Source organism: Chlamydomonas reinhardtii, chromosome 12 (genome assembly GCF_000002595.2).
Source record: "Chlamydomonas reinhardtii strain CC-503 cw92 mt+ chromosome 12, whole genome shotgun sequence".
Classification (NCBI taxonomy): domain Eukaryota; kingdom Viridiplantae; phylum Chlorophyta; class Chlorophyceae; order Chlamydomonadales; family Chlamydomonadaceae; genus Chlamydomonas; species Chlamydomonas reinhardtii.
Window position 1 is genome coordinate 1582746 of NC_057015.1, and position 11212 is coordinate 1593957.

An 11212-nucleotide genomic window follows, 5' to 3' on the forward strand; every position below is an offset into this window, starting at 1 on the left:
TGTCCGCTCGCCTGTCTCCATGTCCAAACAACTATCCCTTTAAACCGTTAACAATTGTAGAATAAAAGGGCTTGTGAAGACAGGTGGTGAACTAGTGTCAGAACTAGTCTAGGAGGACCCTGGGCTTGCTAGCCCTAGTACCTGTCCGCGGCCAACATGGCCAAGGAAGAGGACACAAAGCGTCCACCGGACGAGGAAGAGGACTCGGACGAGGAGGACGACGACGACTCCGCGAGCATCGCGAGCACTGCTAGCTCTACTGCATCCGTGGATTCGTCAGGTGCTAAGAAGAAGAAGAAAAAGAAGGTCGGTTGGCATGACCACCAACGCTGTGTGTGTGGCGTTCGCGGGCGGCTGCAGCGCGAGATGGCCCGCAACTGAGGACCGCTTAACCCTCTGACGCGCGACCCTCGCTCTGAACCTGCAGAAGAAGAAGAAGGGCAAGGGTGGTGCTGCAGGACAAGCAGCGCCTGCAGGGGAAGCTGCGCAGGCTGCGTCTCCACAGACCAGCACGCTCACAAAGGCGCAAAAACAAGAAGCGGAGCGCCGGTAAGTACAGGAAGCTCGCATGCTGCTCATGCGCTATCTCGCTGGTGATCTGAGCCTGTGGTTTCGTGTTTTGCGTGTCCCCAGGTTTACCGCCGCCCTCGATGCGTGTCGCGGGGCAAATGAAATGTGGGTAAAGCTTTCGAACTGCAACATCTTCGACGTTAAGGCCAAGAAGGTGCGTGGGGCGGGTCGCTCGCTTAACGGGACTGCGAAGTCCGCCAACGCCGGGTTCCGCCATCTGACATGTACCCGCGCCTCTGTTGCCGGTGCAGCTGGCAGACGTCCTGAAGTCGAACTCGTGCATTACCTCGCTGGACCTGTCTCAAAACCACATCTCGGATGAGGGCGCCCAGGTGCGCAAGAGGCCGTGGTTAAACTGGGGTTACACTGCGCGCGTAGCACTGGTGGCGTTGACTGCTACTGCGGGCACGCTTCCGCTGGCTGCGCCTCGGGTTGACACCGAGACGGCGTCCACGCCCCGCTCCCCCGGTTTAGCGGTCAGCCTATGGGAGCAAACCCTGGCAGGGTCGCGCTGTGCTCTTACGTCCTGGCTTCGCTATCCTCACGCCATGTGTACTCCTTACATCCCTCCTGCGCAGGCGCTGGCGGCGATGCTGCAAGGCAGCGGCGCGCCGGAGCTGATCGAGCTGGACCTGCGAGACAACCCGCTGTCGCCATCGGCGGTGCAGAGCCTGGTGCGTCACGCGCCGCAGCTGCGAGCTACCAGCCCCTTACGTCGCTTAACACATAAAACCCCGCAGCTTTCGCGCGGCTACGCTACGCATGATCGCCTCGTCCTGTTTTGGCCGCCTGCACCTCACAGGAGTCGCTTCAAAAGGCGCGGAAGCAGCTGGTGGTGAAGGTGGGCTCGGCGGGCGCTGGCGAGGAGGGCAAGCGCTCGCCGGGCAAGGGCGGCGAGGCGGGCGGGACGGGCACGGGCATGAAGCCCGAGGTGACCAAGGGGCCCATGTTCCGCAAGTACTTCCAGTCGGGCAACGACGACGACGACAACGACTCGGGGCAGGGCGACCTGGACGGGCCGCTGGGGGACGGCGGCATGGCACCGGAGGACCTGTGGGCCGAGGTGGGCGCAGTGGCGGGGACATGGGGTGGGACCAGGGGTGGGGGGTTGGGGGGGCATTGAAAGCAGCCATGGGACAGCTGAACTGGGTTCGGTGGCAGGGATGGCTCGGGCTGTGAGGCAAGAAGACAACCCGCGGGAAGGGCAACTGGTTTTGAGCATGGGTGCAGGATGCACTTCGGGTGCTTGTGGCATGGGAAAGGATGCCAGCAGCGCTGGCGCCACCGCACGGACGGCTGAGCCTTGTGTCCGGTGCTTCCTCCCGCACCCCCGGTTCGGTTTAGTTTGGGCTGGTATCTACAACCCCCTTTTGCTATGCTCCCTGTAGATCAAGTCGCTGGTGGAGGAGGGCACCAGCTCCATACCCACGCTCAGCTTGTTGCTGCAGCAGCTCATCGGGCACCTCAACCGGGAGCTGGGGACGCTGCAGGTGCGGGCGCGGCCGGGCCGGGCCAGCAGAGTCAGGGCTGGGGAGGGTGGGGTGGGGACACCGGGATGGAGGCTGCGGTGGAGGACCGGGTGGGTAAGGCTCGAGGGAAGGAGCTTTGAAAGCTAGCACGTGGGCAAAGCCCGGACCAGTGCGTAACGTGGCCGCATGGACGGCATGGAAGGCTGCAGCAGCGCAACTGCTGGAGCGCAACTGCTGGAGCGGGCGCGGGTGCTGCCTGTCACGCGGTCACCTCCGTACATACTGTTGGGCCGCAGGTGCCGCACACGGACGCGGCCGTGGACGGCTCGCGGCCGCACATCAAGGGCTGCATCATGCACCTGGACGTGCTGGCCGCCATCCTGGACCTGGTGCCGCGGGAGGTGACCATGCAGTACGTCAGCGAGCCGCAGGTGCGGGCGGCGGGCGGGCGTGGGGGTCGGGGTGTAGCCGCCCGTGAAAGACAGGGAGGGTTCACGCGCTCCAATGCCAAGTGCAACCGGCTAACCAGGCTGCAGGGTACGGATGCGGAGGTGCGGCCTGGAATCACAAGGAATGGGGCAGGGGAGGTGATCCCAAGTCAAGACCCAGAATCCGGAATCCACGTGGGAGGGGCAGCAGGGGTGACGGCGGGGCACGTGGTAGAAGTGGGGCGGCGGGACAGTGGTGTGGGTGAGGGGAGGCAGGCACGGAGCGTGTGCTGTGACTGCGAGACGTTGCGCGGGGCAGTGGCTAGGGCGGGGCGGCGCTGGCGCAGGGGTCATGCGGACAGTGGCGGGGTGGGAAGCCGTGGTGGAGACAGGGCTGCTGGGCAGCGCGGAGTGCGGCGGGTGGCGGGTGGCAGAGGCATGCGGCTGTCTCGGGTAGATACGCTGCACCGGCACTGGCGGCAGTGGTGCATCGCTGGGCACATATGCGCGCCGGACGCACCAGCCTTCACACACCCGCTCTCCATTTGTGACGTCCACAACTCGTCGCTGCGCCTCCTCTGCTTCCTACCTACCCGCTTCTCTCCCCAATTGCCGATTACCATTTTCTTAGCTAGCCATGAATGTAACCTCTCCCGTCTCGCCCACGCTTCCGCAGCCGGCGGTGGGCAGCCACCGCGTGTGGGCCACGGAGATCGTGTCCATGCTGCTGGCGCCCAACCACCAGGCAGTGGACAACCTGGTGGCCTCGTGCAAGCTGGTGCCCAAGGTGCTCGCCATCAGCCTGGGACACCCGCTGTGCAGCGCGCTGCACACGCGCGCGCTGCGCATCCTGCGCTCCTGCTGTGTCAGCAAGGTCGCCGGGCTGTACGGGCCGCTGTTCACGGCCGGCATGGGCGCGGGGCTGACGGTGGGCGAGGGCGGCGAGCTGTGCCCCAGCCTGCAGCAGCAGCTGGCGGACCGGGGTGAGTGCTGCTGGGGGCGGCGGATGCTGGAGGCAGGCCGGATGTCGGGAGGGGCGGAAGGCTCAATGATGGAGCGGGGGCAAGGGCGGGGTGGTGGCAGAGCTGGGCTGGCTAAGCGGCGGGGCTGGGTGAGCAGCTGCTCCAGCGGTACTACATGGCAACCGCAACCTGAGCACCTGGGCCATGCAGCACCATTGACTGGCACCCAGCGAGCCTTGTCTCGCCCCTGGTCCCTAACACGCTTCACCCCGCCCGCAACCCTTCGTCCCGCAGCCGCGCTGGCGGTGGGTGTGCCCAGCGGGCGGAGAGACCGCTCCGTGGGCTTCGTGCTGGAGGCGTGCAAGGTGCTGCGCGCCTGCTGCGACGAGGCCAACCGCGACTCAATTCTCAACACCAACGTGCGGCGACTGCTGCAGGTGCGGCCCCTGGTGAAGTGCGGTGCAGGGGCTTGGACTCGGGAGGGGACGAGGGCACGAACGCGCTTGGGGCACGCGAAGGCAACCAGCCGCACACGCCTCCGACCCGCAAATTGCAGCAGCGTACCATGCCATCGGGCCCAGGCCCTAACCTCCACCGCAAGGCCACTTACGCCGCCTGCCAACCACACCTGTCCTGCCGTGGCTGTGCAGATGGACGCCAAATGGTCGGACTTCGTGAGCGAGGGCGGCGTGCTGAGCCAGCTGTGCAAGGAGCAGGAGGGCGACCTGGGCGGCCCGCGCGCGGCGCGCGTGCAGATGGAGGACTCGAACGAGCTGGCGGAGCTGGCGGGCGGCGGGCTGATCAGCAGCCACGAGATCCTGGCGCTGCTGCACGGCATGGGCGCGCTGGGCATGTCGCCGGGCTCGGGCGGCAACTGAGGCGGCGGCTCAGTGGGGCGGTGGGCAAGTGGGGAGGGGGGGGGGGGCAGCTGTGGAACAGGGGTGGAGGAGGCGGCAGCTGGGAGTGGTTGAAGCCGTTTGCAGGAGCTGGAGGGCTGCCGCGCGGCTGTTGCTGGCGCCAGTGTCAAGGAGGGGCGGGGGCGCTGCGGCCTTGAGGCCCATCGGCCAGCTGCCTTGCGCGCTCCGGTAGCGTGGCTGCGTTAGGCGGGGCCTGCGCTCCTGCGGGCTGGCGCGCGTACTGCAACGAAACGAACCAGCGTCGAAATGAACCAGCGTTGGGAGTGTTCCATCGTGGCTGGGGCATTGCGTGCTGTGGTGGGGGATTTCTGACGAGGAACTGACGCAAGCATCATTCTCATCAGGATCGTGGATAGTTGTCACGGTCCGGCGTGTGTTTGTGTGCTCTTGGGCTGCTGCGAACAGTGCACGAGCTGCTCTCTCCTGTTTGTGAGCGGAACAACGAGCAGAGGTGTACGTGACACTATGGTGGGCGTGGGCTTTCGGGGTGGATAGACGTGTCAATAGTTCGTGTGTATAATGCCGGGCGTTGGGCATGGCGTGCGTGTTTGGTCGTTGTCACGGGTGGGGTTTCAGGGGCACACGTGGTTTGCACGCGTTCAGGTATGCGAGCATGTGTGTTTCATCGTATCTACTTGTCCGTGTTGGAAAGGCCGTGGGGAACGCCATGGTCATGTGGTTCAAGTCGTGCTTTTGTTTGCGAAATAAGGACGCGCATGCACGTGCACATCTCGTGCACCTGGTGGTGTCTCGTTCTGGTTTCTGATTTTGTTCCACCGTTTGATTGTAGTCGCAAGATGTAGGAACAGCTGCAGCAGGCGCGCCCCGGCCTCCATGCAGAGCACAGGAGAGCCAGCGCGTGCATTTTTGCTGGCGTGTGGTTTTGAGATGCCGCCGAGGGGGCGGCATGCTGGCAACGCGGGAGGCCAAGCGGCCGTGCTAGGAGCGGCGGCACAGCACGCATGTTGGCTAAGGGCCTGTGGAGGGCGCATGCGGAGTGTACATGCTTGGCGCGCGGTGTGAGTATCATGGCCATGGTACCGTGTTGGGTGTACCACGGGACACTTCGTGGCGACGACGGTATGCGACCGAAGTGCTCAGTTGAGCACACTGGTGTTAATGCATTCGCGGTAGGCAAATCCCTTCCCTCGGTCTCAACGGAATAGCTGGCGCTTTAAGAGACGCCACAGACAAGGGTGCACACCAGGCGGGTCTGGGCGCTGTGCGCGGGCATGCCGTGCCGACAAACCTGTCAAGCAGGTTCGGACAGTATATATGCAGTGCGTCTCATGTATTGTACATAATAGACCGATGCGAGTGCTATTCAGCGGCGACGACACGATGGCCACATTCTCCGCGGCAACGCGAGTGATGAAGCATATCCCAACATCCGCTACTGCATTATTGTCATGAAAACGTTGGGGATAAAGCGGCGAGCAGATGAAGAAGAGGCGGAGGCGGAGCGACAGGCCGCGGATGCCGAGGCGAAGCACGGTGCGCCTCACCCCCGGCTCGTGAACTTGGAGCACGTCCGGTTGGTGCAGGACGGCGTCGCTCCGGCCGAGCTTTGTCGCGAGCTGATGATGCTGTACCGGGTATGTGTCTTGTTGGGTAGAGAGTGGAGGGCATTGTGGGGCGCACGGACTGAGGCTGGCTGGGTGGCGAACAGGTGCAGACGGGATGTCCTCGCGCAATCCGCCTTTCTCGCCTCTCCGAAGCGGCTCCTGTAGGCCACACCGTGAGGCCACACAGCAATCACCAATGGTAAACACATACCAGCCCTCGACAGCAGGCCCTCTCTCTGTGTGTCCATACAGGCGGTCAGCACCGTGGGCTATCGGCCGCACGTGCGCTCCGCCACCATACACGACGTCATCGTCACCGCGCCTTGGCTGCTGCCACCGCTGGTGCGGGATGCGCGGCGCGCGGGTGCATGGGTGCGCGGGCGCAGGCGCTGCTAGCGCACTGACCTCCATGATGCCCTGTGTGAACGCTCCTGCAGGTGCGGGCGCGGCAGGCGGTGCTGTGTGCGGTGGAGGCTGCATTTGGCCTGGACATGGAGCTCGCGGTGGAGTTCAGCGGCCTCATAGGCTGGCGGTCGGGAGCGGCGCTGGGCTGGCACCACGATGCCAACAGGTGCAGCGCGGTCAGAAGAGGAGAAGCGGCGAGGGGTGGTGGTGGCGACCTGGGACCTGGGGCCTTGGGGGGCGGGCGAGGCCGCGTGGCATGCCGTGTGTGTGTTCTGCGAGATGTGGGTGATGTGTCACGACTGACACGTGCCTGGTCGCCCCACGTTGGGTTCACGTGGCACACACACGCAGGGAGTACCTGTCCCGGCGCCACGTGTCGGCGGTGTTGTACCTGAGCGATCAGGGCGTCGACTTTGGCGGCGGTGACTTCAGGTTCCAGGTGAGTGGTTGTGCAGGGGGGTTACATTCATGATTAGTTAGGGAAGTGGTAGACGGTGGTTGTGCAGGGGGGTTACATTCATGATTAGTTAAGGAAGTGGTAGACGGTGGTTGTGCAGGGGGGGGCGGGGCATCACGAGGGCGCCCTTACCGGTATTGCATGCGGAGCGTTCGGCAAGCTGGCCTTGCCATTCACCCTGTATAAGTTCGGCGCGTAGCTGTAAAGCTAAGACAAACTCTCCGGACGCAATGTTACCTTACGTTATGTCACGTTACAGGACGGCCCGGAACCTCTGCGTGTGGCACCACGAGCTGGGCGCCTGGTGGCCTACACCGCAGGTGACCGGGCTCGGCGGGCACCACACCTCCTCCCTGGACGTGTGCCGCGCACCCCTAGACCAACAGCCAGCACCCGCGCTGCGCTGTCCTCCGTGTCCCCTTGACACCACTATGCGCTGCGTTGCGGACTGCGATGTGACCCCACCCCACGGTCTGCCCCCGCCCCCGTAGACGCCCGCAACATGCACTGTGTGGAGCGGGTGGCGTGGGGCGAGCGCGTGGCGCTGACGCTGTGGTTCAGCCTGGAGCCGGCGGCGGCGGAGGACGGCAAGGTGGGGGAGGCTGTGGGGCTGGCGGGCTATGGGACTGTGGAGCTATGGGGCTGCAGAGCTATGGGGAGGATCAGCTGCGTGAGAGTTGGGGTTCTGGGGGTTGCCACCGGCTGAAGGGCGTGGTGGAGGCGGCGGTTGCACGTGTTGAGTGTGCTGTGCGCTGACACGTGCCACCGCCCGGGTGCTGTGGCTGGCGACGCCTGCGCCTCAGGTGCTGGAGCAGCTGCGCCGCTGCCCCCAGCTGCAGCTACAACCTGCCGAGCCACAGCCAGAGCCGCAGGGCACGCAGGGCCAGCAGGGCCCGCCGGACCAGCAGCTACAGCCGGAGGGGAGGGACCCAGCAGACCCAGAGTCGCCAGCTGGGAAAGGTGGCACCCATGGTGTGTGGCTGGGCCCCGGCCTGCCTGACACCATGTTCCTCCTTCACCACCACCACCACCAGCAGCAGCAGCAGCAGCAGCAGCAGCAGCAGCAGCAGCAGCAGCAGCAAGGACAACAGCAGCAAGTACCCCAACAAGGACACCGCCAGTCGGAGGCACAGGCGCGGCTGGCATCGTCACCGGATCCGGGGCCCGTCGCGCCGCAGCACACGGCGCTGGATGCGGGGCCGGTTGGGGAGGCTCGGGGTCGGGGTGGCAAAGCAGCCGCTGCTGCCACTGCCGCTGCCGCGCAAGCACATGCCGCAGGGGCTGTTGACATCCGCGTCCAGCGACTAAGGTGGGAGAACCAGGGGCGGTGAACATGAACGCGACCCCTTGTTATGTAGCACCCCTGTTTGACTTGGGAGCCTTGTTGCTTCCAAGCCGCATTGTTCTGCTGCACGTGCCGCTGCTGGCTGTGTATGCAGGGAGCTGGGGCTGCATGTGCGCGTGTCCAGTGCGTCCGGCAAGGCGGTGGCGGCGGCGATGGCGGAAGGGTCGGCTGCAGGACCAGGCGGCGGAACAGCAGCAGCAGCAGCAGCAGCAGCAGCAGCAGCAGCAGCAGCAGCAGCAGCAGCAGCAGCAGCAGCAGCAGGAGCATCAACGGCGGCGGCGGCGGCGGGTCCCGCGGGCGACAGTGCCTGTGGCAGTGTGTGGGTTCATGCAGCACTAACGGCGGGCCCAGGTGCGGGACTGCTGGATGCAGCGTGCGCGAATCAGCGCCGCACCAGTTGCAGCAGTGGCGGAGGCGGCAGTGGCAGCAGCGGCAGCGACGGCGGCGGCGGTGGGGATGTCGGGGGCGCTGGCGGTCTGCGGTTTGCTAGCTTGACGGCGGCGTTGTTGGCAGCTGTGTTCACCGTGTATCGCCTGGGGTCAACTGTACCGGAGGTGGCGAGTGAAGCTGCGGCGGTTGGGGCAGAGTCGCAACAAGAGGTCGTGGCGGCGACCGTTGGCGGTGAACCGCCGGAAACGGTTGGAGTGGGCAGCGGGGCGGGAGGGGCAGGCGCCGGGGCGGGGGCGTCGGGGGCGCCAGTGACGCACGTGCCGATACAGCAGCTGGCGGCGACTGTGGCGGCGGGGGCGCAAGGGTGCAGCGGCGCGCGGCGGGGGCCTTTGCAGCGGTATGTGGAGGCGGCGACTGCGCAGCTGCAGCGGCAGCTGCCGGGCTGGCTGCAGCTGGGGTCCCTGCTGGGCGCCGGGACTGAGGAGTGACGAGTGCAAGACCGGCTGTGCTGTTGGTGCGCTGCATATGTTCTGTGAGGTGGTGGCGACCGGCTGGGCGCGAGTGCTTGTCCCCAATGCGAAATTGCGATTCTTGCGATTGGTTTGTATGGGTGCGAGAGAGACTGGTGCAGGAGGATGGGGCGGTGTGGGTGGTTCTGTGCTTCAGGCTTAAACAATAATGAGCGTAGTTCCCACCAAGTTCTGGTCTCGTTTACTACCTGGCATCTGCACGCCTGCAAGTCATCTCATAGCGCGCTGGGGCATCAATGACACATGCCGGACGATCCAAATCCATCGCCGGCTGTAAGTAACTGGCCAGCCGTCCTACCAATCTTCCTCCATCTCTCGCTGCCTCTTCCACCCGCCTCTCGAACTCTTCCCCCAGCCCCCATTCCCAACTGCATCAGTCCCGCACATCGCCCTCGCACACCTCCCATCTTCTGCCATCTTCCCCCAGCCCAGCCCAGCCCCCAGTACGCAGCCGCCCGGACGGCCGCTCATTTGATAACGACTTCGCCTGCAGTCTTCAGTGCATTTTGCACCGCTTTTCCAACCATCTTGGCAAACCCCACCTCCCCCAACATCCACTCACCATCCACCCGCCAGCATCACCCCTGCCGCAGGTGGCTCTGCGCATCTCCGTAGCTGCTGCGCGGAACGAACGCGCGGAACGAACGCGCGCCAGAGCCACACCAGACACAGCATCACAAGACACGCGGCTCATAAGGCACCGCTACACCAATACCTACGCGCACTCACAGTCACGGCAGCACACCGCCGGGCCAGCACACACGGCCAGTGGCCACGAGCACCGCGCTCACGACACTACGCCGCGCAGTCCAATTGTATACGCCGAACACCCATCAAGGAGACGGGGGCGGAGAACCAGCGTCATACGGCAACACGACAACAATGCGGTCCTCGGCCCCCCGCGACAGGAACACGTGCCCATAGGGGACAGTGTCCCAGCCACCAGGTCGCGCGCCCCAACTAGCAAATGCCTGCAATCGCCCCCAGAAGTCAGCCACCACCTCCAGTCCAACAGCCAAAATATGGCCAGACGGAAGCGCGGCCGCGGCGGGCGGCAGCCCTTGCCCGGCCACCACAATCCGTTGCCGCCCCAGGTCCATAGCAGACAACGCAGCCAGGCACACCACATCCCATACCGGCGGTGCCAGGCCCGGGGGCGGCCGCACCAGCCACAAGTCAGCGCGCGCAACACACGCCCAGCGAGTCCTCCGGATGCGCCCCCATCGCCATGCCCATGGACTCACGCAGGCCACGAGCCACGACACAGTCCCAGTAATAATGCCGCCGATCCCCCAACGTCACAACCGCACTACTTGCCTGGCATACATGGACGCCGCCGTCGGCACGTTTCACGGGCACGCAGGGGGAACGCCCGACACGCATCGGCAGCGACACGCCTCCTGTGGACACAAGGCCTCCTATTCCTATGGGATTGGGGGTGTTTCGGCTACGCGTGCCCGATATGTTTGGAAATTGATTTTGGGCACGTACGGCTTATCGGCCACACCAATTTCGAGCACAATGTGAATCCCGCCTTAGGTGGTGTTCACATTGTGCTCGAAATTATGTCGCGGGATTTCTGGAGTCACGTGGGCATGCCCCCCAATGCACATCCTTCTCCGGCTGTGGGTGGCGGAGGAGTGGTGTTATGAGGGGCTGGATCGCCTGGAGACCATCCTGCAAGAGTAGAGGAGATTACATAGTCAATTGGTATGGAAATTGTGCGTACGTGCGGCAGGGGTCAGTTCCACGACGGGACCTCCACTGCTGCCGGTACCATGTGACAGTTCACAGAAGGGGGGCTGCCTCTCGTCCCTGGCACCCCTGCTTTCTCAACGGCGTGGCTGCTCACATGCATGACCTTGTGTGCGCGCGGTACATCCCTTGGGTAACTAATTGCGGGTCACTCCCCACAGGCGGCCCCGGCCCAAGTGGCGGCCCCGGCCCAGGTGGCGGCCCTGGCCCAGGAGGTGGCGGCCCTGGCCATGGAGCTGGCGGCCCTGGCCAAGGAGAACATGCACATGACTGCGAAACTGGCCAGGACCACGCCACTGCTCGTGGCCACGCTCTATGCTGCGGGCGTGGTCAACGCCCGCTCCTTCCTGGGTGGGTCACCCAAGGCAGGGCCCACACGGGCATCATGTGCGGAAAGTTGTGTGTATGTGCATGCGTGT

The 11212-nt window shown here is 64.9% G+C and overlaps 4 protein-coding genes across 4 annotated transcripts in view; 3 read left to right on the plus strand and 1 right to left on the minus strand.

The window, feature by feature from the left end:
• The first annotated feature begins 45 nt into the window (after positions 1-45).
• CHLRE_12g486550v5 (uncharacterized protein) lies at positions 46-5515 on the plus strand. Its single transcript, XM_043067845.1, has 11 exons — positions 46-306; positions 428-549; positions 634-724; positions 822-902; positions 1149-1244; positions 1373-1633; positions 1959-2060; positions 2336-2470; positions 3144-3450; positions 3724-3866; positions 4080-5515. The coding sequence occupies exons 1-11, from the start codon at positions 157-159 to the stop codon at positions 4305-4307; spliced, it is 1716 nt and encodes a 571-aa protein (XP_042918089.1). The 5' UTR covers positions 46-156; the 3' UTR covers positions 4308-5515.
• A 130-nt stretch (positions 5516-5645) lies between these two features.
• CHLRE_12g486551v5 (uncharacterized protein) lies at positions 5646-9327 on the plus strand. Its single transcript, XM_043067846.1, has 8 exons — positions 5646-5941; positions 6164-6253; positions 6349-6482; positions 6668-6755; positions 7033-7093; positions 7265-7365; positions 7577-8082; positions 8213-9327. Exons 1-8 carry the CDS (start codon positions 5756-5758, stop codon positions 8994-8996), a joined length of 1950 nt encoding a protein of 649 aa, XP_042918090.1. The 5' UTR covers positions 5646-5755; the 3' UTR covers positions 8997-9327.
• A 2-nt stretch (positions 9328-9329) lies between these two features.
• Positions 9330-10475, minus strand: CHLRE_12g486478v5 (uncharacterized protein). Its single transcript, XM_043067843.1, has one exon. The coding sequence runs from the start codon at positions 10419-10421 to the stop codon at positions 10215-10217; it is 207 nt and encodes a 68-aa protein (XP_042918091.1). The 5' UTR covers positions 10422-10475; the 3' UTR covers positions 9330-10214.
• A 100-nt stretch (positions 10476-10575) lies between these two features.
• The window catches only part of CHLRE_12g486481v5 (uncharacterized protein), a 1152-nt gene continuing 515 nt past the window's right edge, over positions 10576-11212 (plus strand). Inside the window, exons 1-2 of the mRNA XM_043067844.1 lie at positions 10576-10627; positions 10955-11158. Coding sequence (XP_042918092.1) covers positions 10604-10627; positions 10955-11158 — 228 coding nt within the window. The 5' untranslated portion in view covers positions 10576-10603. The remainder of the gene's footprint in view (positions 10628-10954; positions 11159-11212) is intronic.

Excerpts from the sequence above, each read along its gene's own strand:
- CHLRE_12g486550v5 (XM_043067845.1), top strand. The coding sequence starts at position 157 with ATGGCCAAGGAAGAGGACACAAAGCGTCCACCGGACGAGGAAGAGGAC. Across the intron at positions 2,471-3,143 it reads AGTACGTCAGCGAGCCGCAG|CCGGCGGTGGGCAGCCACCG; the intron begins GTGCGGGCGGCG and ends ACGCTTCCGCAG. Across the intron at positions 3,867-4,079 it reads ACGTGCGGCGACTGCTGCAG|ATGGACGCCAAATGGTCGGA; the intron begins GTGCGGCCCCTG and ends GTGGCTGTGCAG.
- CHLRE_12g486551v5 (XM_043067846.1), top strand. The coding sequence starts at position 5,756 with ATGAAAACGTTGGGGATAAAGCGGCGAGCAGATGAAGAAGAGGCGGAG. Across the intron at positions 6,483-6,667 it reads TGGCACCACGATGCCAACAG|GGAGTACCTGTCCCGGCGCC; the intron begins GTGCAGCGCGGT and ends ACACACACGCAG. Across the intron at positions 6,756-7,032 it reads GCGGTGACTTCAGGTTCCAG|GACGGCCCGGAACCTCTGCG; the intron begins GTGAGTGGTTGT and ends GTCACGTTACAG.
- CHLRE_12g486478v5 (XM_043067843.1), bottom strand. The coding sequence starts at position 10,421 with ATGCGTGTCGGGCGTTCCCCCTGCGTGCCCGTGAAACGTGCCGACGGC.